Source organism: Parambassis ranga, chromosome 20, assembly GCF_900634625.1.
Source record: "Parambassis ranga chromosome 20, fParRan2.1, whole genome shotgun sequence".
NCBI classification, from domain to species: domain Eukaryota; kingdom Metazoa; phylum Chordata; class Actinopteri; family Ambassidae; genus Parambassis; species Parambassis ranga.
The window spans coordinates 16,670,266-16,697,234 of record NC_041040.1 but is presented as its reverse complement, the minus strand read 5'-3'; the positions used below and the strand labels follow the sequence as shown (position 1 = coordinate 16,697,234).

Here is a 26,969-nt window from a genome sequence, read left to right as displayed (position 1 = left end):
TCCACTCCTGAAGAAACACTGATTTCTTTTAATTAAGCACGTGCACAGCATCAATCTGCATCTGTCACACAGCTGTTAAGGTTGTTTCCATTTATGTTCTAAGTTTTGTTTCAAATCGCTGGAGCAGCTTTAAACAGACCCAGTGTGTGTGTGTGTGTGTGTGTGTGTGTGTGTGTGTGTGTGTGTGTGTTTATATATATATATATATATATGTAAACCCACACACGCGCACGCACTCCCCCCCCCCCCCCCCCCCCCCCCCGGCGCGTTAAAAGGCGCTGCAGGTGATAAAAGCTCAGGCGTACTTGGAGCCGAACGCGTAAAGCAGGAGCGCACGGCAGAGGGGCGGATCTAACAGAACCCTGGTGTCTGCGCTCTGACTCCTCATTCATTCTCCGGGTCGCTCTGTTGGGCTCAGTATCACACAGTATCCACCCTCTCTCCGGTAAAGGCACTCTTTAATGCGCGTAAGCTGCTGCCGAACACCCCCTCGTGCGCCTTCACTTCCTCTCCAGATGAGTTGACCGCGTGAGGAGCACCGATGGTTCCGTCCCGCGGTGCAAACTTTCGTCCGGTCCAAACTTCGTGGCTCAGCCCAGTATGATCATATCCAACGTGAGCTGCGCGCACTGTCCCGGAGGAGTGACGGGCGGCACTGCGGCGACGTACGAGGAGGTATCCGGTTCTCTCGCGCCTCCGTCCCTCAGCCCGACGGGGCACCTGGTGGTGGCGGTGTGCCTCGGCTTCATCGGGACCTCCGGCTTCCTCAGTAACTTCCTGGTGCTTGCGCTGTTCTCCCGGTATCGGGTTCTGCGCACGCCCATGAACCTCCTGCTGGTGAGCATCTCGGCGAGCGACCTGCTGGTCTGCGTGCTGGGAACCCCGTTCAGCTTCGCGGCCAGCACCCAGGGGCGGTGGTTGATCGGACGCGCAGGGTGCGTTTGGTATGGCTTCGTTAATGCATGTTTGGGTAAGCAGCTTTTTTCATGTGTCTTGTTTTTTCCAGTCAGTTTGTGCGTTTATTAGATCACATCTAAACACATCTAGTCAGAAATCCTGTCAGTTTTAATAGTTTGGCCTCTCACATCAGGCACTTGTTGTTATAAGCAGCATCCCAGCAGCTCTTGGACAAACCACTAACATTTGCTCTTTAAAATTTCTCTTTAAAGAAAAATGCAGCTATTGCTATTAACCAGTTAGACTGACCATTTACAGTTCAAATAAATCATGAATAAAAATCCTCTTAAGTTGTAATGTGCTGCTGTGTGCTGATAATGCCCAGCTGTGCTAGAACTGGATTTTTTCTTCACGGGCCATGTGATGTGTAAAGTGTTCATATTCAGTCCCAGCGGGATCAATAGTTTTGGAGGAGGAGAGACTGGGATCACTAAAATAAACATAAAACATGGAAAAAGCATTTCTGATCGCATTACATAATAAATCTGCTCGTGTCGGGCTCTTGTCCCCTCAGGCTGAGTCTGCTGTGTGACTGTTGAGCAGTGCTGGGTTTGAACCTGTGACCTTTTACCTTCAGTACAATCAGACTTGTTACTGTCCACTAATAACTGATGGTCGCCCCTCTGCTCAAAGTGATGAACACCAAAGGAGAGATGAAGATGATGATGAAGATGACTGCCGGAGGGCTGTTCAGAGTTTTTATGTTGAGTTTAGATGTTCTCTCTCTCTCTGCACTGAAGGGACTTTAAATTTGAAGTGAACACACATCTTCTAATAAGCACCTGGAGACAGTAACTGTCTTCTTCTGTAAGTCATCAATATACCTCCAGTTTTCCCTTCTCAGCTCGCAGCAGCAGTCGAACATGTTGGTTTTAAATCTGTTCTTTTCTCAGTGAATTTAAATGAAAGTATCGTCACTATTTGTTTTCTCTTTGAACTCATGGATTTTATGAACAGTGCAGCCAGATTAAATCTGCAGTTTTTCTTTCTTTAGAGCCTGGAGAGATGTGGAGTAGCTGCTGCTAAATGTGATGTTCTTTCTTTGGAGTCTGGCAGGACTTTTATATCTATTATCTTCTGTGTTGAGCTGAATTTTTAAATTTCTTGCTTTCTCTTAAAGTCTGGGCTCCACCAAAGTTACGATGTCCCTCTTTATCTTTCAAAGTCTGGACTTAAATAACTCATTGTTATTCTAAATTCTGTCCTTTTCTCTGTGGAGTCCGCACTCGAGGCTGGCTGCTCTTCAAACAGCTGTGAGCTGCTCTCGCTCTTATGTGAGTTTATCTCTCGACTTGTTAGAAGGAATATTAAGGCGTTGCTGCTTTTTTAAAACAGTTACTTTCTCTGTGGAGTCTGTGTTGCAGTGAAGTAATATGTTGTTTTTCTGAAGTCTGAACAAGTACTGAAGCTGCAGTAGGATGCTGTTTGTGTTATTTTCTCAGTGGAGTCTGAAATGCATACACTGCAGTATTGATGTTGTTTTCGTTCTTGATTCTATTGTGGAGGGACCAGTGCAGTGTAATCACTCTTAAATCAGATGTTTGGTCTTTGGACTCTGGATGTGCAGTAAGAAGTCGTTGCTCAGTATTTTGTGGTTTTGCCCCTGGAGGACGCTGACTTGCGGTGCTGATTTATCGCTCCTTAATCAGGTGGTTTCTCTTTAGCGTCTGATAAGGCATTCATTTAATGACATGTTTTTCCTAGGTGGGGGGTTGCTGTAAACTTGTGCTCCTGGCAGTAAAGTTGTCTTGTCTTTGGAATCAGGAACTTTAACACAGTGCAGTGAGGTTTGTTATTATTAAATTTGTTATTTTCTCAATGCAGTCTGGATGGTTGTGCTTAATTCTCATGCTATCAACATACAGTGAGATGTTGATAGTCTTGTTTTTGAGCTTTTTCCTCAACTGGAAGCTCCACTTCATAGTGACTGTACTGACTCTCTGTTCCCTGCATTGTGGTGGTTCAGGGAAACAAACAAACTGTATGAAAATAAAAGCTCACTGTTGAAGAATCACATACTTTACGGACTCCATTCTGGACTGCTATGTAGAGGCTGTGGTGAGAGCTGGGCGGTCTGGTATGAAAGAATGATGAGAGCAGTGTGTGATTGATGATCTTTTGATTCAAATTGATCACACAGTGGAAAAAGCCCAGGATATGCAGCCCAGCTTGTGCCGAATCTTCAGATGGGTTCACGCTATAGATCACTACCACGCCACCATCCAGAGTGCTTTGTTAATTTACTGATGAGACATTTTCCGGACCACTGCAATCACCCAGACAACATGAGAGCTGCTGCAGCCCCCTGACGGAGACTGTCAGCGAGGCCTGCAATCAAGCATCACGGGGTTCAGCTGGAATAAGAACGTCACTCAGAAGTTATACTGTTGGAGGTGTTCCACAAATGTCCACAGACCCGATGTTCCCCCTAAACTTCAAAACTAATTCTGTTCAGAATTTTAAAAGGTTTGAGTTCTTCTGACCTCCCTCTACCTCAGTGCAGGTTAAAGATGTTAAATTATCTTGACCTACAGATGGCTCATTCACAGTTTTGACTACATGTTTAAGCTCAGACATGTTAGGTATGGGTAGATTTGGAAACTTAAGTCCAACATCTTGAGTTTAAGCTGCTAAACTGTGAAGGTTTGTAGCTTTTTCTGGTGAACAAAGCAATGAAAACCTGTGTTTTTGAGGCTTTGTGCCCCCTTGTGGTCATGTAAAGAGGTGCAGTGTGTTTAAAACAAAACCGCAATGTTGTCCTGGACCCAACTCAAATTAAAAATAGTGTAAATAAGCCGTAGTCATAGCCTGTGTGTCCTGGGATAGGTTAACCTGGTTCTCACCCAGTGACAGCTGGGATAGGTCCCAGATCCCAGTGGGTAAAGAGCAGGGATGGACACCAGTTTATCTATTCGGTAGTTTATGTGTGAGGACATGTATATTGGGAGCAGTAGCCGGACCCTCAGTCGAAGGTTTTTGGCTTATTGAGCGTGTAGAGCAGCAGCTGTTCAGCCAGACAGTGGACAAAAAGAGAAGCATGGAGCGTGATCTCCAACACTGACACAGACTATACATGCTAGTTAGCTTAAGTCTTTGTGGTGTGTTCGGGTGCAGCAAGGTAAATCAACAGTCCTTCATGTGGATTTGTTGTGTCCTGCCCTTTCAGAAGGAAGCAGCTACAGTAAATGGATGTAAACACACAGATAGAGAGTGTGCTGAGTAGGCAGCAACAGGGTAACACTGAGAAATGGTCCGACTTGGCTTCAGGATGTCGAACAATAAGGAAGCAGAGACAGAAATAAATAGGATGAAAGACTAAGGGAAAGGGGTGGAAGTAAGAGACGATGATAGACGTTTAGCTGCTATGCTGACTAAAATCTGGTACATTGTGTCATTAATTTTTCTATAAATCTATTCCACTGTGGGTGAAGAAGAATGGAGCCTCAGGTGAAAGCCCTGTTGCTGAGGTAGCAGACCATTCATATTAAATGAGTCCACTGCAGCAGGCTGATATTATTACAAAGATTTGTTTACCCATGATTGATAATGACTTCATCACCTTGATAAGTGTTTGGTATTGTGTGATTAATATGTGTTTTCACTTCAATGGTTATGATCACAGCAAAATATTAAGGCTGTGAAGTGTAATGTGCAGGGATTACTCACAGTGACAAACCTCCAGAGAATTATACTCCTGATCATGTTGTGATACTTTCACCTGTTTTGTTTTTGTTTGTTTTGAATTTTAGGTGCTTCGTGTGCTCTTAATAATGAGCTTTAAGACTCACTGTACACTATCTGATCACCACTAAAATGATGGCAGCCTAAATTAGCTGCTATAGCTGATGAGCTTAAATGTCAGTATGTCCCTGATGAGTGGGTGGAGACAAACATGATATGCACTTAGTTGCACGCCTGTGCCACGGGAGGGCACAGAAATGTAAACACCAGTTATTTCACCTTAACAATCAGATCTCTGCTGTTGGTTCTCTGCTGGTTTTCCCAAACCATGAGTGAAAACAAAAGTGAACAACGAATGAAAGCTCTGAGCAGAGGTCCTCTGGTCTGCTTGTACCATCACCGTTCCCCAGCCTACCTTTTAATCACATGATTATATGCCCATATATCTAGCCGTACTGTAACTGCTGGATCTGGGGATGTATTATTGACCAAGTGTGGCATGTTTTTATTGTGAAGATGTGTTGGTCTGAACCAATGAATGACTACACATCTGTGAAAGTTGCAGAGAAATGTACCCTGTGCCATGTAAAGTGTTATTACCCTAACCAGGTAGTGATGGAGAACACACCACATGTTGCACAAGTTAAATAAACCAGTATCTCCAGATTGGTTCAATCTGACACTTTTATGCAGCATGTGATACTTCATAGCATAGATGGCTAACTGGGACGACATCATCATTAAAATCAAACTTGACTTCCTTGAGTTTTTGCTAAATTAAAAACATCTTTTTGCAGACACCTAGTGGTCGCTTCAGCTACTTACACAGAATTTCATCAGACTTGGCGTTAGAACATCTGGTTCCATAATCTCATGTTACATTAATGCAGAATGTTAAATAAGGATATGTTTGACCCCAAGGGATACACCTGTGTCATCTGCATACCTAATCTAACCAGAGTGCATCAGTAATGAACAGAAAGAGCTCTCAGTAAGAGCTCTTCAACCTCCTGCAGACACACACACACACACAGCTTTCTCCAATATGCACAGACACACAAAATCATTTCTAGTATCTTCAAAACTCTCTTAGCTGTTTCTCTCAACACGTTGTGTTCCAGAGGTCCCAGCCTGCCGTCCACAGCCTAGTCTCAGCCAATCACGGGGCTCCATTGTGCATCCAGGCGCTGTAATCAAAGTCTGTCCTTGTTAGACTAAGCATAATGAAGGCAAGTGGCTCTGGACCAGCACTCTATCCTGTATGTGTTGATTAGCTCTGATTTAAGACTTAAGTCTCTTCAGCAACTATTTAGTCCAGTGGAGCACGCTGCTCAATTAGCAATTAACAGAAAAGATGGCAGGCTGAGCTGCTGTCTGCTGCTGCTTCACAGAAAGTCAGGGCTTCTCTGAATGTTTCAGTGTGAGCAATGAGCTATTACGTTCCACAGAGTAGGCTTTAGATGATTTACTGATGATATTTTAAAAGTAAAAATAAACTATTAAACTTCTTAGAAGTCACTAGAGATGCTTCATTAGTTTAACTGATTAAAGAAAAGCATGGCTAGTGTGTGTAAATGCATAAAGTCTCCTGACCCCACATGCAGCCTGCTTGCAGAACTCACCATTTATTTAGCTGCAAAAGTAACCATAACATAGGTCATGTGAATTTTGTTGTGGACAGGATAGATTAAAGTTGAACTCTCAAGGCTGCTTATATGAGCAGAAGGCAGTGAAGAAGAAAAAGCAATGGGCAGGGACAGGTGTTGGAGTCACTGTCTGCAGCGTCCAGTTTCTTTTACAGTAAAGCTTTAGGGCCACACACGGACAGGGAATTTGTACGTTTTTCAAGGTATGATCCCAACAAAATACATCATGAAACTAAACCATTGAACAACAAGAAAGAAATTCAGGAGGTGGATAGTGAGCAAAACGCTGATAAACCAACGCCAGATATGATAATGTTGGCATTTATGTGGACTGTTAGAGATGATATTAATGCAGATAAGGTATAAAAGAAAGCACGTGTTGACACGCTAGAAGCACATCTGCATGAACATAATATGTTACAGTCATTTGTGTGAAGTGTTGCCGCAGTGTCTTATCACCACAGCTGTCTTCAGACAGACTCTTTTTTTGTTTGCTTGGTCCCAAAGAATTAAGATGATCAAAGCGAGCAGAAAATTGACTTCATTTTGCATTATAATGCATGTCAGTCATTATCTCACAGGGTCACAGATGCTCCAGTTTTCACAAAAGCTGCTCCACAACTCATATTAACAGCCATGAGTAACACACAGTACTTAGTTTCACACCTGCTGACCAGCTGAACTGATCTGAACTTCCTTCCTCAGGTATCGTCTCTCTCATTTCTCTGGCCGTTCTGTCGTACGAGCGTTACAGCACCATGATGTCTCCCACCATGGCGGACGGCAGGGACTTCCGCCCCGCTCTAGCAGGGATCTGCTTCTCATGGCTCTACTCTGTGGCCTGGACTTTGCCGCCGTTGCTGGGCTGGAGCAGATACGGGCCAGAGGGCCCCGGCACTACCTGCTCAGTGGACTGGAGGACCCAAACCGCGAACAATGTCTCCTACATCGTCTGCCTGTTCACCTTCTGCCTGGTGCTGCCGTTCGGTGTCATCCTCTTCTCCTACGGCAAGCTGCTGCACGCCATCAGACAGGTGAGGACCTGTAAGTGTAAATGTTAGATGAGAGAGTTTGTTCAGCCTTTGGGGAGAAACATAACGCTGACTCTGCGATGTGTTGTGAATCTCAAAGAAGGGTATTCTGCACTCCAGCAACCTGGAAATGAGCCCATAAATACACTTCAAGGTAGATTTGAGATAAGAAAGCAGAAAAAAATAACATTTATCTGATTCTGATTTAAATGCATGCCAGCATCTGTGACCCAAACTGATCCGTGACTGTATCAAAAGCCTCCGTCCAGTTAGCGCGTCCAGCCCCGGGGCTGGGGAGCAGCGGCTTCAAAAGACTCAAGCTTAAAAGCTGAGAAATGTCAGTCTCCAGTCAGGTTTGGCGTCTCAGCAACGAAGTCTATTAAAGCTGCCAACATTGATTTCTTCTTGTCTTGAGCTTTACAGTGTCTCTGAGGCCAAGCAGTCTCTGTGAGAGTTCTCTAAAGACACGTCACATAACCCTCAGACCTCAGTGCTGGAACAGCAGGCAGAAGAAATGCTGACTGTGACCTGAGTTCTGGATAAGAGTCTTGATTTGTATCCTGAACCGGTAAAACGTTTCATCTGCTCCTGTCATGTTTCCTAGAATGTCTGAAAGTGACTTCTGTGTGTGCCAAAGCTTTCCGTTTCAAACTTTAATGGCTGCATTTGCATGAATACAAAAGGATTAAGGGTGCAAGTCTGAGGCTAGACTGGAATATGTGCATCACATAATAAGATGTTGTGCTTACTTACAAATAATACAAGCTTTTTTTTGTTCAGGTGTAGTTCTTCTGTGCCCCCCCCCCCCCGCTAAAGTGTGCATAAACAAAATCCAGATGGAATAAAAAACAGAGAGAAAAGGACAAAATCACCATAATTGCAAGAGGTGCTTCAAAGTTTGCTTGTGTAGGATCATGCCAGCATAATGAGAGTGGGTCAGGAGTCTCCTGAAAAAGAATGGCATGCACCTGCAGGCTGAAGTGGGAGAGTATGCGTCTCATTGTGTGACCTACAGTTATGTCAGAAAATGCCACCAAAATGTAAACTGAAAATTGGGCAGCTGTTTTATTTGCCGTGTCGATAAATAGTAAAACTGCTCCATTGCACTCTCTGACATGACACTGAGTTACTGTAAAAGCAGGTGAGAGAGAAGCTGAGAGTTTTTGAAAGCTTTGTGTCAGAAAGCTGAGAATAGCAATTTTGGCAGAGCAGCACAGAGGTTCAGTCTGCAGGGCTGGTGTTAATGACAGGATTACAGACAACTGTCTTCATTACACACACTGAGGTGCTTCATTAAACCCAAGACTTCAGACCTTCACACACACACACTGTCAGCTAATCACAGGAGACAACCTGTTCATTTAGCTGTGTGTGTGTGTGTGTGTGTGTGTGTACAGGGCTGTAACTACCACTGATAACAATATAAGAGCACCCCTTCTTATTGTTTCTGGTGGTGCGGGGGTTTTAATGACCTGGGAAGGAGTCTGTATTCCACACGTACACACAAATTACACTCGTGGGTTTGAAAGTCAATTATGATATTTTTAGACTTGCTTGTACGAACACATTCATTCTTTTGTGGCACATATGTGAAGATGTTTATTATATATATGAAAGGCCTTTTTTACAAAGCTGTTTTTTCTCACTGTGCACACAAAACTACAACTATGTCATAAACAAATCAAATCTTCTTAATATTTCCGATTTTTCACAATATTTCAGTAGTTTGCCAATAATTCTAAGTATTTTTTGACAAGTTCCTTCCATGCATGCATTCAAATCATTAAAACCAGCCTTTTTTGAAAGTTTATTCTATCAAGCATGCTTCTATATTGTTTACATTAGAGGTTTTTAAGTATTAAATAGAGGAATGTAAAATCAGACCTCAATACGCCCGAAGCAGCTGCTGCAGAAAGAATTCAAAGTTCAGTTCAAAAGCAAAAACATTTGACAATGTTCAGCTATAAAAAGCATAATTAATCACTTGAATAACGTAATAAAGGGCAAAAAGGAATATTCTCGTTCCTGCCTCTATTTCAATGATTCCTTTGGCAGCTCTTTGCAGACGTCTGCCGGTGTGCGGCTGTGCGTCATGTGTGGGATCCTTTAATGTCTTTGTCGGTGGCTGTGAGCACGAATTTCATTTCTATGAGCCCTGGGTGTTGTGCTGTTTGCACAAGAATTTAATTTGCCACACCATTTGCTGGTTCATGTGCCGTGAGGCTGCTATGCCCACCCCACCCCAAAGTACTGAAGGTTTTCTTTTCATTTTTCCCAGCAGGGTCTCAATTTAGGTGTTATGCGCAATTATAAAAATAGAACTGAGAAGAAAGGATTACTGGTTGGGATTTCCTCTGTGCTGTGAAGAGTTACAGTTCCATAAGTGCACCTGTTATGCTGAATCAGGTTTAGCTATGCTAACAGTTTGTCCCTATAGACCACTGTGTTGACTTGTTGGACAGGAGAGGATGAGCTGTCGATTTGACATTATTCTTCTGGCTTGTCAACATTTGGAGAGATTCAATTTGGCATTTGGTAGAGGTAGGAGAGCATTTAAAGTGATAGCAGAGACACGATTGGCTGATTTACATAACGGCAGCTTCTGATTGGTCAGACACTAGCTGCCTTTGTCAGCTGATTAGAAAAGCAGGGTAATAAGAGTGAGCATGTATAATATCCATCCATCCATTTTCAACCACTTATCCGGGGCCGGGTCACGGTCCCGGGCCAGACTTCCCTCTCACCAGACACTTCCTCCAGCTCCTCTGGGTGGACTCCGAGGCGTTCCCAGGCCAGCCGAGAGACATAGTCTCTCCATGTGTCCCAGGAAGGCGTCCAGGAGGCTCTACTCCGAGCTCCTCTCGGGTGACCAAGCATGTGTCATCATTTGGAATAATGTTTTATTATGTGAAACACAACACAATCCTACCAGCATGCATTGCACTGCTGCCCACATAGATAATGAATGGGAGGCATGGAGATGACAGATCCTGGATCCTTATCTCATTTTAAAACCCATCTCAATTTTCCAGTGAATGTTTGCTTATGTTCAGGACCCTGAACATAACATTTAATCTCCTGGGAAGTGAAACATCTGTAAATAAAGCGAGAAAAAAGAGGCGCCAAAACCATTGGTCTGACGTGCAGTGCTCCTGCAGCGTAGGAGGAAATTTCTGCTTCTCTAGTCATGCACAAAATGATTTCTTATCACGCTGGGCACCTGAAATTAAAGCTGACAGTTTCCACTCAGCAGGGACGAGATACTCGCCTCCATCACAGCCTGGGTTGGACTCTATAGACTCATCATATATAGCTGCATTTTCCTATTTTTGGACTAGTTTCCACGGCAGCAACAGCAGGATGATTTACGTCTGGTCTAAAATCATCATTAAATGTCTACAGAGACAGGGTGGAGGACTTTGAGCAGATGACACCCTCTCCACTAACTAAATAGAATAAAAGAGAGCCAGATGTAGTGAGAAGTCTCCCAGCAGACGGCTTCCTGTCAGCAATGGCAGGTACACTGATAATCCTCGAAGGTGGAGGAGGAGAGGAGGAGTAAACGAAGGGAAAGAAGACGACTGTGGAAGGGGGACAGCTGTGAGTCCTGCAGTTATACAGTTTCATCCCTCTGTTTTTAATACCGCTCCACAAACTATGTCCAGATGCTTTATAGATGAGTTGAAGATTCAGTAAAACTTTGCAGTGGTGGGCTGTAAAAATGTTTCATCTCTAATGTTTGTCTTTCGTTAGCAGAATATTTGGCTTAACTATCTATTAACATCAACAACTGAGAGGGTTTCCCATATCACTGTATCGGTCACCTTTCGAACCAACTTTAAGCAACTTGTAGAAAGTGTATCAAATATGTAAAATAGGGTCACCACATTTCATTAGGGGATATTTTCTCTTTCATCCTTTGTCATTCTCCAGTGACATGCTTAGTTTACACTTTTAAGCTCTGCTTATTGCACCCCTAGTATCACATAATCAGGGTTTTGACATATAAGTTGCCTTCAGCCTCTTACATGGTGACTCTGAGTTGACTACACTTGCTGGTGTAATGTTGCAAACAAAGCGAAAAGGACAATCCAAAGTACATAAAATGGATCACTTGATTCAAAATCATTTGTCACTGAGAGCATGACATCATCTGCAAACAGTATGTGGTCATTAGATTAGCATGTTGGGCGCACAGCCACAGGTTCCATCTAAGGATGCCTGAAAAAAGGTTGTCAAAAAAACTCAGACTCTTCACCCAGCAGCTGAAAACCCAGATAGACAGGTATGGATTAAAGATGAGAATCAAGAAGATCATATTTTTTTACAGTCTGTCATCACCACAACCATGGGACAGAAATAATATAAGATTGTTTTGTTTCTTTGGGTGTGCGGGCCGCCCCTCTAATGGTAGGGAAACACTGGTGTAACTAGTGCGGTGTTAGGATTATAAATATTTCAGTTTTCTTTCAGATGAATATCCAGAAAAAAGCATCCAGTGCCTTTTGTTGTTTCTTTATCTAAACATCAGGGGCAAAGATTAAAAATTGGTATGCAGTCCTGGTATCAGATAATGACACTGAGAAAGCTTTTGTGATTTGTGTTTGCACTTCTTTCAGAGGAAGATAACTGCCTTTGTCTTATGCTGTAGTTTGAAAATCTTTTATGCGTTGCTGGTGGCGATCTGTTTTGAGTTATCAAAACTTTCCCCCAAACAATTAAAACACACATAGTGTCAGTATCTGAGGTGAAGTTTAAAAAATCGATAAGAATCGTTTTTAGAGCTTTGTTATGCTGTGAACATTTCATGAAGATCACATTTGTTAAATAACCACAACAAAATAAAACTTCCAGTGGAGAAAGACACTTAAAGCTGTTCAGAATCGTAATGCTTTGTTGTGCTGTATTGTATTGTGTGGATGCCAGTGTTTGTCTTTGTGTGTGTGTGTGTGTGTGTTGTCATCTCACAGCAGCCTGGCTGTAAGGAACCTGAGGGGAAGATAATCCCCTGCTCCCACAGCATGCATTCTTCTCAATCATAGGGCAAACGCAAATGCAAACTTCACACACACACACACACACACACACACACACACACACAATGACAAATGTCACTCCCAGAGTTTGGCAGAAAGTGATTAAATCTCAAGTGTTGAAACCAGACAGGGTGTACAGTACAAGAGAAGGAAAATGAGGAGGCAGACCTGTACTTCTGTGTCTGCAGCTTACTCTGAATTTATATTATTTTAACAAACAACACGCTGACATATTTTAGTATTAATCTGTATTGGGGTGCGGTCATGCAGTTATTTCTTTCTGTCTTTCCGCTGTTTTCTGATTGAACACCACACAAACGTCTGTCTGAGGAGGCGTGGATTTAAGATTCAGAGAGCGTGGTGAGCCCTCTCAGTTATACAGTCCTATCAGTGTAATCAGGTCATAGACTTTCCACCTGTTCTGGTCGTACTTATGATGCATAAGCTGCTTGTTGGTTGTGACCTTGGTATAGCCGAGCAAACACTTTGTTTGTTACAAGCTGAAAAAATACCACTTAAGGAATACAGCTCCATAAACCATTACTCATTCACCGACAGCCAACAAAGCTTTCATTGTGCCACATTGTTGTATATATCCTGTCAGGGGTGGGTGATGTCTCAGGTTGCTAACTGCCCATGGCAGCTTCCACTTTGACCAGTTATAATTACACCAGAACTTAGACTCTGGCAGGTAAGCCTCAAAACTGCTGAAGCCTCTGGGTGAGGTCATAGTTTCTAAAGCCTGGTCGCTGCAGACCCCTGCAGATGCCCGGCGCAGCCATCAATCCTTCCAACTTGTGCGTCGCTCCACTTCCTCTCTTTGCAATTCACCACTACAGCAGTAGGGGCGGGTTTCTTTCCCTGAATGGTTATCGTGAAAGTTTCTTATTGATTGTTGATTGTTGAACTGTTTCAGTGAACAATAGCAGAAAAGCATATCTTGTTGGAGTTAGAGTTTTTTTTTTTTAACTTTATTGTCCATAATCCTGTCTGTAGTCACCAACAAGTTTTTAAAAATGGCGGCACAGGAGTGCTTAGTTCGGAATAGTAAAAATATGTTGCTACCAAGCCAACCGGTTACACCGCTTGCGGTCGGAGGCGCCCTTAATGCGTAGTTAAAAAAGAATATCTAAGAATATGTGAGACTTTTAGTTTAAAATCATAGACAAAAAGGGACACTAACCTGAAAATACATGCTTCAAGTATAAACAGAATAAAACAGAAAGACGTCACTCAGCTTTTAAACTAACCACACAAGGAGAAGAAAAGGAGAACCAGTTTAACCAGACGCTTCTAACAATAAGTCTGCAAAGACAAAAGACAAGTTGAGATGAATCTCAGAACAAGCATACCAACCCAACAAACAACATGTTGTGTTAATCATGCTCCACTGATCAACAGAGATTCAAATATCGGTGAACCGCTACTTGCTCGTTTCACTGGAAAATACCAGCAGTAGTGAAGTGTGAGTGGCTTTGCGCCCTCCTGTGGCCATCTGAATAAGTGTGTGTGAAACATTCCACTCACGTTTATTTAGCCATATCTGATGTTGTTAAAGTGTCAGTTTTAATCTTGTCCTGAATCTGAACAAATCATTTGGTGGTGCGGTGAAAATAAAGGTCGAACCTCTAAGCAGTGGTTTGACACGGGACAAGGACCCCTGTCATTGGCAGCTTCTGAGATTAAAATAGATTAAAATAGATTAGATAGAATAGATTGTGGTGGAAAATGTTTGGTTCAATGCATCAGCATCACACACTAATTGGTCTATTACTGATATTTGCTGATTTATTTATTATAGTAAAGTACAGTCTCTCTGTCCGGCTGATAAAGATAAATAGACAAAAAGTGTTTCTTGTCCACTAAGCCCAAAATTGTTCTCATCTTGGAGCTGTTACTGAGTTTTATCCAGATTCTTCAGAATTCAGCTAATATTCAGGTTGGCAACTGATCAAAATGACAAATGATTACTTTCAGTCCAATTGTATTTTTCTGTGAATTTCTGTCAACAACTGATTGTACCCAAACATTTGTTATTTGGATATTTACACACTAATGTTTCCCCCACTTTCCAGAAAGAACTCAGGGAAAAGTGTAGATTGGAAAATATGTCAAATTGAGTTCTGTAACATTCTCCGGGTGGGTGGTGTCTGTTTAATGGAGTCGTGTGGGTGTTAGCTCTTCAGTCTCCAGGAAGTGTGTAGATCCTCTGCAGCACTGGAGAGAGAGAGAGAGAGAGAGAGATAAATAAAAAACCTGGCTGCACCATCCTGCTATAGCACCACACACATCTGCACACCGCTTACACCTTTTCCTCCTGTCACACATTATATACATTATAACCCCGCTTTAGCAGCTTCTGATTCTTCAGCCAGCAAAAAGATGTTGGCAGCATTTATTGCGGAGTACGTCTTATTTTGTAATAAATAAATAAATCACAGGAAAGTATACCTGCTCCGCTGGAATCTTTTGTTATTATTGTTTTTATTATTTTTTCCCCTCTGTTTGTGTTGACTTTAGACTGATATATCTGTATTTATGAATATTAAGGACTTGGTGGATGCAGTATTTATGCTGGCAGAGAAGGCTCTGAGTTTAAATGTCAGCTGTCTTTGCAGTGAAAACTCTCACAGGTTCAGTTGAGCTGCTTATCTCAAGATCTCTATGAGTAGATAAACTGATTTATTTATAAGCCTGCTTGTTGTCCAAAAAATAACACTTCTGCTGCTATAACTGCTTCATAATCCAGTTTTAATAGGGAGCAATGGGAGGGAAGCAGGTAGGATGCTGCTTTCAGGGGGCAGCATAACAAATGGCCGAACATATGGCTGAATCCTATCAGGATCTATATGTTTGTGTTCTGGGTTTGGGGTGTTTTGTGTGAGCTTGTAGCGGAACCACAGGTGGTTCAGACCAATCAGTGTCCTGAAAGGAAGTAGCGTCTAGAGTAGAGTGTGTCGCTGCCATGTATGCCATGCCTGATGCTGGAATATGCTGGAAAAAAGAATGAAAGAATCTGAACTGATTGATTTCAGTTTGTGATATACAGTGATTGACAGATGGTTCATCCAATCACCTGCCAGGCTTTCTTTAGAACGTGCCAAACAAACCATCTGCGGGGTCTCACCATGGATCTGGACCCAATTACTCCTCCGTCTGGGTCAGATAAGATCTTGTTTTATTCTCAGTATATAACAAATGAGTGAATCCACTTTATTTGTTGGAGCAGGAGGACTTTTTAATTTAAAATATGTTTTTTTCCTACTGCTATCACTTGTTAATTAATTGAACTAAATAAATGGAGCATGGTTCTGCTGTCGTGGGTGTTCGTTGTCTGTCTGTCTGGCAGTGCCCGGGTCACCCTCTGATCAGGCCTTCTGTTCTGGCTGATGGTGTTGGAAGTTTAAATTGGTCAGGTTGCCACAGACAGAGAGGTAAACACATAAAGAAAGAGAAACTGCAGCCACTGCAGAGAAAAATGTCAGATTTTGGAGAAACCCCTGACTAACACGAAAGAACCAGCAGCGATGATGGCCGACTGGCGTCATTTGTGTCTGGGCCAAAAAAGCTGCACTTGAAAACACCACATGCTCATATTCTACAAAAACTAGACCACATAGGCTCACTGAGTGAAGTGTGGTGTGAAGTGGCCCAAAGTGATTTAGATGAGAGATAAAATGTCATGAGTCTTCCTTGTCCCTCCTCTGCCTCAGGTGCGCAGCGTGAGCTCGGTGGTGACCCGTCGCAGAGAACAGCGGGTGCTGTTGATGGTCGTCACCATGGTGGTGTGCTACCTGATCTGCTGGCTTCCCTACGGAGTGGCAGCGCTGCTCGCCACCTTCGGGCCCCGCGACCTTCTGACCCCTGAAGCGAGCATCACGCCGTCGCTGCTGGCCAAGTTCTCCACTGTCATCAATCCCTTTATTTACATATTCATGAACAAACAGGTGAGACTTTCTTCTCCTGCGTCTCTGTCCCCTTTTGATCATCTGTCTGTTTCTCTGATGGTTTGGACCAGTTGCTGCAGATTCTATCAGCTATATACAGCTGTAGTGGGTTTCTAGTTTAAATATTTATCACATGATTATAATGAAACACTTTCAATCCACTTTTTTCGAGTGTATTTCTTGGTTCTCCATCACAAGAAGACTGTTGTGTGAAACATCAAGTTTAACCCCGGTTCACTTAATGTTTCTATTTAGAGAAAAGGACCGTCTTCTTCCTGTCGTGATTCTAGGCTCCAGCCTCTGTTAAGGCAGCTCAATGCGTTTTCTGTTTGTTACAACAGTCAGTGTGTTTTTTATTATTATTGCAGAATTACATTATTTTATTACATCATTATATTAAAATTATTACATTAGTTATCAAAAAGAGAACCCATAGAAGAGAGCAGTAAGAATGTGTTATGAGGGCAGAGACAATTTAGGGACACTGTCCTCCTAAGGAATGTGTCTGTTTTGTCCACTTTCCCAGAATCAAAAGGCCATTTTATTATCGTTTTATGTGTTTGGTGTAGAAGCACTGTAAATGTGTGTGTGTCTGTGTGATTAAATAACCTACTCACACTGCCAGGCCCTTGTGATGTGAGCCAAATTAATGACGATGAGGTGGCCATGTTTTTTCTCAGCCTCCTGCTCTTACTTTAAGGTGAGCTGCATGTACGGTGGCAAACAGTTCTAATCAGGTGACAGAATAAAATTTTATGCTTGGCATGTAATTATCTCACAGCTACGTAAGCATCCAGGTCCGGATCTCTATTTGAGGACAAAAGAGCTATGCACAGGGACAGGTTTGCACATCTCGCCTTCTTCTCCTCTGTCACAGAGCCTGTGAAAACTTTTAGCCTTACAGTCAAAGAAGTAACATGTTTGAAGTTTGTCTCTTTGGAGCCCTGGAGCTGTGATGGTCTACTTCAAAGATGCAGAATAGAGAGAAGTTTTCCACATATTGTGAGGCTCATTCAACTAATCATCTGCTCTATAATGCTGTGATTGGCATGCTCCACATGTCTTAATTCAATTAAGATTTACTACGAATATGAGCTTAATCAGGCTATGCTAATTTACAGGGCAGTGTCTTAGTTGGAGTTAAAATCAGATTGTTGCTGTGCATGTAAACGTAGTCACTGATGCATATATAAAGACCCAATCTGAGCACTGTAAGCAAGAGGACTCCATGCTTTTTGAGAAGTACTTTACATTACAGTAATTGACACTTAAATATCCTAAAATCTGCTTACTGATTAAAACTTCTTTTCTGTGTGGATGTGCGAGCAGTCCACCACTCTCTGTCTGCTGGCTCTCCATTTACATCTTAATACAGAACACACGTTAAAACACATTCACAGGAACCACAGATTAAAGACAAAGCTGTGACATTTTTATAATGGTGTCAGAGCCGTAGAAGCATCACACCCTCTCTCACGCACACACATGCACACGCGCCACCTTTGAAGCTGTGATGCACGTCACTGACATTCAAGGACACGGCACAGTGGAAAAACTACAAAAAGGAAGTAATCTGGTTTCTGCCGTTTGTAATTGACAGCTGAGCAAACTTCAAAGACTCACTTTGTGTTATGGCATCAATAAATAAGTGAAGCAGTCATTTGTAGATTAGATTAATAACTGGGAACAGAGGACAGCTTCTCTGTGAGCACTTTATTAGAAACCAGATCCACTGCACATTTTTATATTAAAATATTGATATTGATGTTGTTGTGGAGTCTGAGCTGCTTTTCTGCACAGTTGTACAGAAGATTTATCTAATTCACCCCTAGCCGGCCCTGCTCTCCTTCTGAGCTGAAAATCCCATGAGATCAGCTGTTTCACAGGACGGTCAGAGATCACTTTAACTGAAGCTCCCGGACCGTATCTGCAGGATCTCATGCACTGAGCCGCTGCCTGGTTGAGTCCATAAATACGCAGATCTGATCTTTTTTTTTAAGAGATACTTAAAGCACCATAGTACCTGTCACTCATTCCATGTCATCACCAAACTCTGGGGCTGAGAAATAAAAAGCATTAGTACAAGTGCCAAAAACTTCAAGTGACCACTAGAGGCAGATTAATTTAATAAATTACATGTGGGATTACACGACACCCATTTCAAAGCTAGCAAATATTAAAGTGTCAATACATGCAGTTCCACAAATGGCCACTTGTGGGCAATCACCATAATCTAAGCGAAAATAAAAGTGACTCATCCAAGTCAGAGAGTTTTGTGTGGAACCCAGATAGTGATGCTCCAAACTGTTCTTCAGAAAACCTGTGGGTGGTGAAAATTCATCTTTTCCATCTTTATTTACAGACCTCACAACTGAAAAGGTCATTTAGCAATGATTCCCAAAATATCATATCCTTATGATTACATCAAGTCTGCAAACAGTGTGTAGGTGGTGGTATTAACTCATGTCCACTCATAAGAGGCTGGGATTGATGCAGAGTGGATGCATGTCCCATCTTCCTTTTTCACTTTCAGTTCAGTTTAGTTCAGTTTGGAGAAATATCACAGTCAAACAATGTAAAAGGCAGACGTCTCACAACTGAGACTTTCTATTAGAAAAGAAGGCCTCCAAACTTAAACAACCACAGGAGGGCAGAGAGTGTATTTCTGGTTTTCTCTATCACCTTAAAGCCAGACCTCTACAGTCATTTTTCTCTGTGAAGATGAGCTGATGACATGTTCTCAAGGTGTTTAGCTCGTGCCATTAACACTTTCCTCAGAGGAGATTATGAGGGACTATAGGGAGGCACATTATGGAAAAAGAAGAACAGGATGAAGGGAAGTGAGCGGAGAGAAGCTGTGAGAAGAGAAAAGAGGACAGAATGACGTAAGAATGAAAAAATGGAATTTTGTGATGATGGCGATGCAGAAATGTAGAAAACCTGGAAGTCATTTGGGTGAAGGACGGATGAGGGGAGGAGGAGTAAAGGACAGAACTTCTTTTTTTTTCATTTCCCAAAGGTAACGTAGCTTTGATTTTGATTAGCATGTGATGTTACTATCAGGAGCGACACACTGCGGCGCTGACCTTTCCTTCCCTCCCTCACACACACTCTTTTATCTGCCGGTGTCTCTTTTTATCTGCTTCCACCGCAGTCTGTCACTCAGGTTGTCTCTGTCACTTGGGAGCTTGTGAGACATTTAACTTTTCTTTGATGGCTGACTTGTTACGTCGGTGCTCTGTACGTTTTCAGTTTGCATATGGTGTGTGTGATGATTAAACTACCAACTGAACTTTCAGGGCCGCCGATAAACATGTAGGACACCGTAACTGTGTGGCGCTTTCAGTCTTCAGTTCCTCCCAGCCCATTAACTATGGCAGCAGTGTGTTGAGGCGAGTTGAAGACTTCAAGCGCTGCACAGATTCACACTCCGGACCTCGGCCTGCCATCCAACAAATTACACCTCTGCAGTTTTCATTAGCCCACCTCTGCAGAGTATGTAATTACAGAAGTCAGTCTGTGAGTCTGCTCATTCACACCAGATAGATTTCAAAATGATTGGGTCATTATTGTTGAAATGTGTGTGGAATCACAACTGAATAAAACACTAGTTTCTGTGTGTGTGTGTGTGTGTGTGTGTGTGTGTGTGTGTGTTAGAGCCCTACAGTACAACCAATGTGTAGCCCTAGCTAAGGTGCTAAAAATGAAAAGTTGCACAAAGATTTTCATAATATTGATGAAGCCTAGCAAGATGGATTTGTGTGAAATTGTGATATCACAAATAACAGGTGTGCGTACACACCAGGGGAACTGGTAACCACCACACACAGTTGACACTAGAAGGGAACTATCAGTTGAGCCCAGAATGTTTTTTTGCACCAGGCTGTAAGCATGTTCTGCTGTGAGGTTGGCCATTTCAACATAGGAGTCTCTTTTTGGAGCCAGCCCCCAGTGGTTGTGGTGTGAACTGCAACCTCTCACACTTTGGGCATTGGCTTCAAGTCTGAGCCATGGATTGTTGCCGCATTGATCAAGACCCATTCATCCATCATCTGAAACCACTGAGACTAGTTTATGTTACATTTCCAACAAAGCTGCGATTAAATAAATCAGTAGCTACTTTGAGGGATTTCAAATATGAAACATTTTTTGCTTTAAGTTGTTAATTACCTTTTTGTTTTGCTGTACAAAATGGCCTGGTGAGGATTTACAATAAAACCCCAAGGACTCATATGACAGCCCGTGTGTCACTTCCAGTGACTGTTTTTATTATCCTATTTCACACAGGCTTCTTGCTGAAGGCAGCCTTGAAAAGAACACCTGCAGACTAAAGGCAGGGGTAAAAAAAACACACATACACACACACTGCCAACTTTGTTGTAGAGTAAAAGAAAACCCCTCATCACCCCCCTCCACCCACTCTCAAATCTCATGTTAAAATGGACACAGAGCAACACATGTTCTTTTGCCTTACATACATGCAGAGGTTTGGAGTCGCAGGTCAGGATTTGGTCACTCTTCAGACTTCAGATCCCAATCTGTGCCTGATCTCAGCTGTAATCCCTCCTGACGTCAGCTTGTCCTCCTGTTCCTCCACTCCTCTCCATTTACTCCTTCTCACATCTCACCCTCACTTCGCACATCTACCCCTTTGTTTCCTCTGGGCTTTCGCTTTCAAACCAGCACTTTTTTTTCCTCCCCTCTCCCTTCAGGCACAGCTCCCCAGTAGATTAACACACAGGGATGAGACACAAGAAGATTTGAGACAGAGAGCTAATTTTGAAAGCTGCATAAATTCCTTGGGGTAACAGAAATTAATTGGCTCATGTATGATGAATTTGGAGCCAGCTGCTTATGTATCTTAGTTTAAAACTGCTCTAATTTGTCATATCAATCAGTGGATGTCTACAGTTTTCAAAGGTTGTGGAACACGCTGGAGGAAAGTGTGCGCTATCATGATGTAATGAGATGTTCCAAGGTATCATGTTTGATACTGCACGACTCTTTGGTTTGCAGCACCCTGGGGAAATGTAGTAGACTTTAAGTATACGTGTGGAACTGGAGAGTATACTAAGTACACTACGTTTATTCAGGGGACGCCTGCTGGACTGCAGACACAGAGGAGAGACGACGCACCCTAGAAACAGTTCTACAAATCTTACTAATACTCTCTGCTAATTTTGGGTCAAAGATGACTGCTCATGTGTCTGTAAATCGACTGTAAATATGGAGGAACCTCTGAAGATGTCACCTTTATGTTTATTGAGACTCAATGTGGTAGATTTCCAGCCTTCTGCCATCCTGGCATTGCCTGATTCCTCCTAAACTCTGACTAATTCACACTTAGTGGCCATTCATGGTTCTGCAGAAACTGTTTTTGCCTTTCCTAAAACTACCTTGACAAATAACAGGTACACAAGTAAGACTCTGGAGTTACTCTCTGCTCTTTGTGCATTGGAACGTCTACCATCGTCATCCAGCAACCAATGTGCATAAGGACTTTCTGGATATAAGTCACAACCTTGAGTTACTGTGGGTCCATGCTTGGCTAAAAACAACATATCTCTTCATTATCTTCAATGTTAATTGAAAATGGTTCCTCTTTGACTCATGGTCCCACCTAGTGGTGTAAAGAGGTAATAAGCATGAATTCAGGTGCTAGCTGCTTAGCACAATAATCCCAGCAGAAGTAAACTTCTTTTTACTTCGCTTCTAGCACTGATGGTGATTCTTTGTGTTTGCAGTTTTACAGGTGTTTCAGGGCGTTCTTCAAATGCTCCATGCCTGAGCGAGGATCCAGCATAAAGACATTTTCTCGGGCGACCAAGACGATCCGCACCGTCCGGCAGGGGAGAGAACCCCACGTGTCCGCCCCTGCCCCTTCCACACCCCTGCCCACACCCAACTCCATCCACGGGTCCTCACAGGAAGTCAATCATGTGGCTCCATCTCCAAAAAATCCAGACTGCACTGCTTCCCAATCTCCTGCTGCTATCAGCTGCTCCAAGCCTAAACTGATTCTGGTGGCTCACTACAGGGAATAAAAAACGGAGACTCAACAGGCGCTGAGCGTTCACAGAAAAGAGAAGAAGCAAACGAGCGGCCCGCAGGTCTCCAATTACGACACAAATCCTCTTAATAGCAGAAAAGAGCGACTGCAAAGTGAGCTCAGCGGGAGTCCTAAAACACAAGCTGGGACGTTTAAATCCCAGAGCAGGTTATCGTTGCTCTGAGAGGTCGACACAAACAAAATGCCATTCTGCTTACCACAAAGCAGAAAACAGAGGGCTACACGTAGTGCTTTGTGTTAAGATTACACACTTCTGCCATTAGGGTGTACTCGCCATAATCACATCCGTCATACACAGGAGCACAAATGTTGCATTAATGCTCACTTACCTCTTAAAAACCTTATCATTTTACAGAAAAGACCTCAAGTGATTCGTGCCACACTCAGACTTATGTCGGTTTGTGTTGTAAAGCGGCCGTTTCTTTCATACAGCCGTTCATTTTGCGTTTATTTTGGGGGAAAAGGTCAAAGCTGAATGGTCGGAACATGCAGAGCAAAACATGGAGAGGCACTACAAAATAGATGCCTGCTGATTGGAAAAATGGATGCTTACTTTTTCAAAGTGAACGCTCATGCTGGGAGGCTCTGCTCACAAAACAGATGTATTTAAGGATGAAACTGAGATTCAGTCAAAAGTTTGTAACAGTTTACTTTAATCCCCTTTTTTAGTCATAAACATGTCCTTAATTTAAACAATGCTTATTGCAGTGGTATGTAAAAACAAATATAGAAACAAAAACGTATGACATATTTCTGAAACATTTAAATGTTTATGTACTGTTTCATAGGCTTTTTACACTGATACTACCTAATATTAGTATGAGTAAAGCTATAACTAGTTGGCTATTTGTAGCTAGCTTCCATGCTAATGTCAGCGCTGCTAAATGTGCTAGCCTCTTTCCTACTTTATCCACTAATGTTACAAAGCTAACATACCACAATGACACAGCTAGCTGGCTGCACCTTGGTTAGCTCTTGGCTAATAAAAGCAGCCATGGTTTATACCATGTTGGACCATTGTTTACAAATGGGTGATAAATTACGTCAGCTGTTAGCTGATATAGCAGCTGTTCATCCAGCTGTGCTACATGCTGCACTGCAGAGGGAACAAAGGGAGACTTAAGGTAAAATGTTGCTGATTTTGAAAACTTGAAATAAAACCGTTATTTAGAATTTAGATGTAAATGTTTTTAAAAAATTTGTCCCTTAAAGGTAGGGTAGGAGATTTTGAAAGCTCAGTAAGAGTCAGCCAGATTTTGAAAGTAAACACACGCCCCCTTTCTCTCGGAGCTCACCCTGAAGCCACGCCTCCCAACCAGTCTGTGACTTCGGCCATCATGCACGTACCTCTCTGGTGCTCGCAGAGCAGGAAGAGAGTGACAACCAGCCAACTATACGCGCAGGGGCGCCTCGCAGGATTGGCCACAGATGATTCATATTCTTCCTTTTAATGCGAAACTGCCGAACTAATCGGTTGCCATCGGATTGTGAAGAGAAGTTACACTAATTTTACAAAAAGTGCATCAGAATGAAATCTCCTTCCTACCTTTAAAGTGTTCGCTACAAGCCAAGAATCAGCATGTGTATCAAGCCGCTGTTAGCTTGTTAGCTACATGGACATGGAAGTAATGAGCGCACTTTACTGATTCAGAGGAACCGTGAAGAGGAAGACCTTCACTCTGCCGCAGTAATTCAATTACAAAACGGAAAAATCCACACAACTAGGTCGAGCTTTTTGCTTGTATTGAAGTATCTTTGTTACATTGCTAAATCGTGTTCTTTTTTAATGGGAAAGGTAATTCAGGAACATTTTGGAGAAGCACAGCATTCTTTGGCTGAGATTTCATAAACTGTTTGGTGATGTGTGCGTGTGTGTGTGTGTATGTGTGTGTGCGTGTGCGTGTGTATAAACGGGGCAATAACACATTTGGTTAGGCTTAAGTGTGTAGCTACTTTAGCAGGATTATTCTTTTTTTAATAATATTGTGGTTGAAGAAGGGGGTAAATAATTTTCATGACCCCATTTCCATGCCTGATGTTTGAGGATTTGATACAGAGTATTAAAGATTTGTTGAACAATTTCATGCAATGTACAACTACGAAGGTTTTCTTTTTTTTACCTTCACTTGCTGCATATCGGCCCCTGTCCTCAGTGCTAATGTGGGACATGTAAAGATTTGTGTAGATGTTTCTGAAGCTGCTGAGTCTCTTTGTTTAATGTGTAAATGTGACTTTGTCTTTTAAATGTACTTTTCTGTTTCTTATGTAACATAAATCATGTCACAAACACGTCGGGGTGTCTCAGCGTGATTCTGTTTGCTTCCCCAGGCTTGTGTGTGTGTGTGTGTGTTTTCTTTTCTTGAGAAACTGGATCACTTTTTTTTCTACACATTCACAAGTGTTGCTTGATCCATGAATTATTAACATCAGCATTATTACAGGGGGGAAAGCAGATTAACGCCCCAAATTACAGCCTTCGCCTCGGTGAGAAACAAACAGCATTTGGAGCGTTAGGATGGAGTATTACAGCTGACAGCTATGAATGCATTATGAGCTGAGGGCTGAAAACACACAGACACACAAAAAAAAAAGGGGCAGCAAGTCAGTAATAGAGTTTGCATAGTGTATTACTTTCTACGACAGTTGTAGAGATGCAACATTAGGTAATTAAACAGCAAACAGTGCAGAAGCTTTGAGTGATATTCCTCCTCTTCTTATGAAGGCTCAGGATGGAGGGACCAGGAGAGGAAAGACAGGAAATAGGGAGAGAGGTGCAGGAAGCTTCTCATTCTTTCTTTCTCGTCTATAATCTAAAGCACATAACAACAATAAACTCTACATTTGGTCTGTAATCTAGAAATGACACATTGTTACATTTATATACTGGACGGACAGATTGGCACTTCTGAGCAATCAATCAATCATCCGGAAACCAACAGTGTTTGTTCAGCCCGTCCTGACCAGGAAGACGTAACATGAGGTCAATATTTCAGTCCTCGAAAAAGGAACAAGTGTGTGTGTTTCTCTATGTTCATAAGGGCAGGGACACATGGTCATGGAAGCCTAAAGTGGAGACCGCAAAGGATAACGGATCATCTTTACTGTTTTTTCAGTCGTTTTAAACATGTAACCCCAAATGACCTGAGTCTATGTGCATTTCCCATGAGGATGTGCTGATGTCCTGTGTTGATCTGCTGTGGTTTTAGTTTACATTTATTCAGTCGCAGTTTGCTTGATTTAAACTTTTCCTCTCTGCCACTTTCCTGTCCTGCACCTGAAGATTTTACACATGACAACAGCGGGTTGTAAAGCTATGTTTGTCTAAAATGTGTTTTAGAAAGAGTGCCCTTTCTCTTTGGGATGTAGATGATGGGGTGAGGAGCTGACTGGGAGGAGACCCCGGGGAAGAGCAGGACGTGGTGGAGAGACTATGTCTCTCGGCTGGCCTGGGATCCCCCCAGAAGAGCTGAAGGAAGTGTCCGGTGAGAGGGAAGTCTGGGTGTCCCTGCTTAGACTGCTGCCCCAGTCAAGCCAAGCCACTGTTCAGTTTTTCAGTGGTGGTGAAGTGCATGATGTGGCAGAACCTTACAGCTAGATTACATCCCATGTGGTAAACTCACTCATAAACTGACACACATATGTGAAAGTGTACTGCCAGATTGTATTACATTACATTGCATCAATAGTTGAGCCAATTAAAATTTCCTTACTGTGTTTCTGCGCCCCTGCTGTGATGTTCTAGAAATGGTTAAGGAGGATCATTTAAATAAAGAATGCCCTGCAGACCTTTCAGCATCATGACTAAACTCTGCTAGAAATTACTTCAAGCTCATCCACACAAAGGGTGAACCACTGCATTAAAAAAATAGATCACTGCCAAGTGGCTCTGCCCTTTTTCACAGTGCAGATAATGTGCGAGAGCAGGCCTGCAGTGTGTGTGTGTATGAAGACCACTGCAAGCTACGGCCTTACCACCTGTACTACATAATCATACCCACAATAGGACCTGATTATCAATGTCAGACATCTGCAACAAACTGCAGCACCCTTTATATCATACTGTATAATGATCGTGATGGAGTGTCAGGACATTCTAATCAAATGGAGGCAGCACTTGTAGCGATGCCAGCAAGTTATATAATGTTTTGTTTTTTATGTACTATTTGAAACTAGAGCATTGAGACAGTGAGTGAAAAAGGGAAAACTTTTCTCCAGATAGCAGCTTGTATGTTGCTTGTCTGCAGTGTTTTGTTGACGAATCATTTTTGTCATAGTTTTCGTTTTTTTGCTGATAAAAATGAGACGATAACTAAATAAAAACACACAATGACAAAAACAAGGACGAAAATGTATTGACACTTTTGTCAACGAATAAAAACAAGACGAAATTATTGATGGAGACGAGATCCAATCAGAGCAAATTTTGTTTGTGGAAGGGAGGGACGATTCAGGAGACGGCGGCGGAGAGCCAATCAGAAGTGACCTCTAAGGACGTTACGCACACATCTGACGTAACCCAACGATGCTGGAAGAAGGCGTACTCATGAACGGTAACACAAAATGGGAGAAGAACAGACACACGGACACGTTTCAAGACAAAC

The 26,969-nt window shown here is 42.5% G+C and overlaps 1 protein-coding gene across 1 annotated transcript; it reads left to right on the top strand.

The window, feature by feature from the left end:
* The first annotated feature begins 600 nt into the window (after positions 1-600).
* tmtopsb (teleost multiple tissue opsin b) lies at positions 601-22,342 on the top strand. The gene is made up of 4 exons (XM_028433197.1): positions 601-970; positions 6,990-7,318; positions 16,065-16,298; positions 22,043-22,342. Exons 1-4 carry the CDS (start codon positions 601-603, stop codon positions 22,340-22,342), a joined length of 1,233 nt encoding a protein of 410 aa, XP_028288998.1.
* Positions 22,343-26,969: the final 4,627 nt, after the last annotated feature.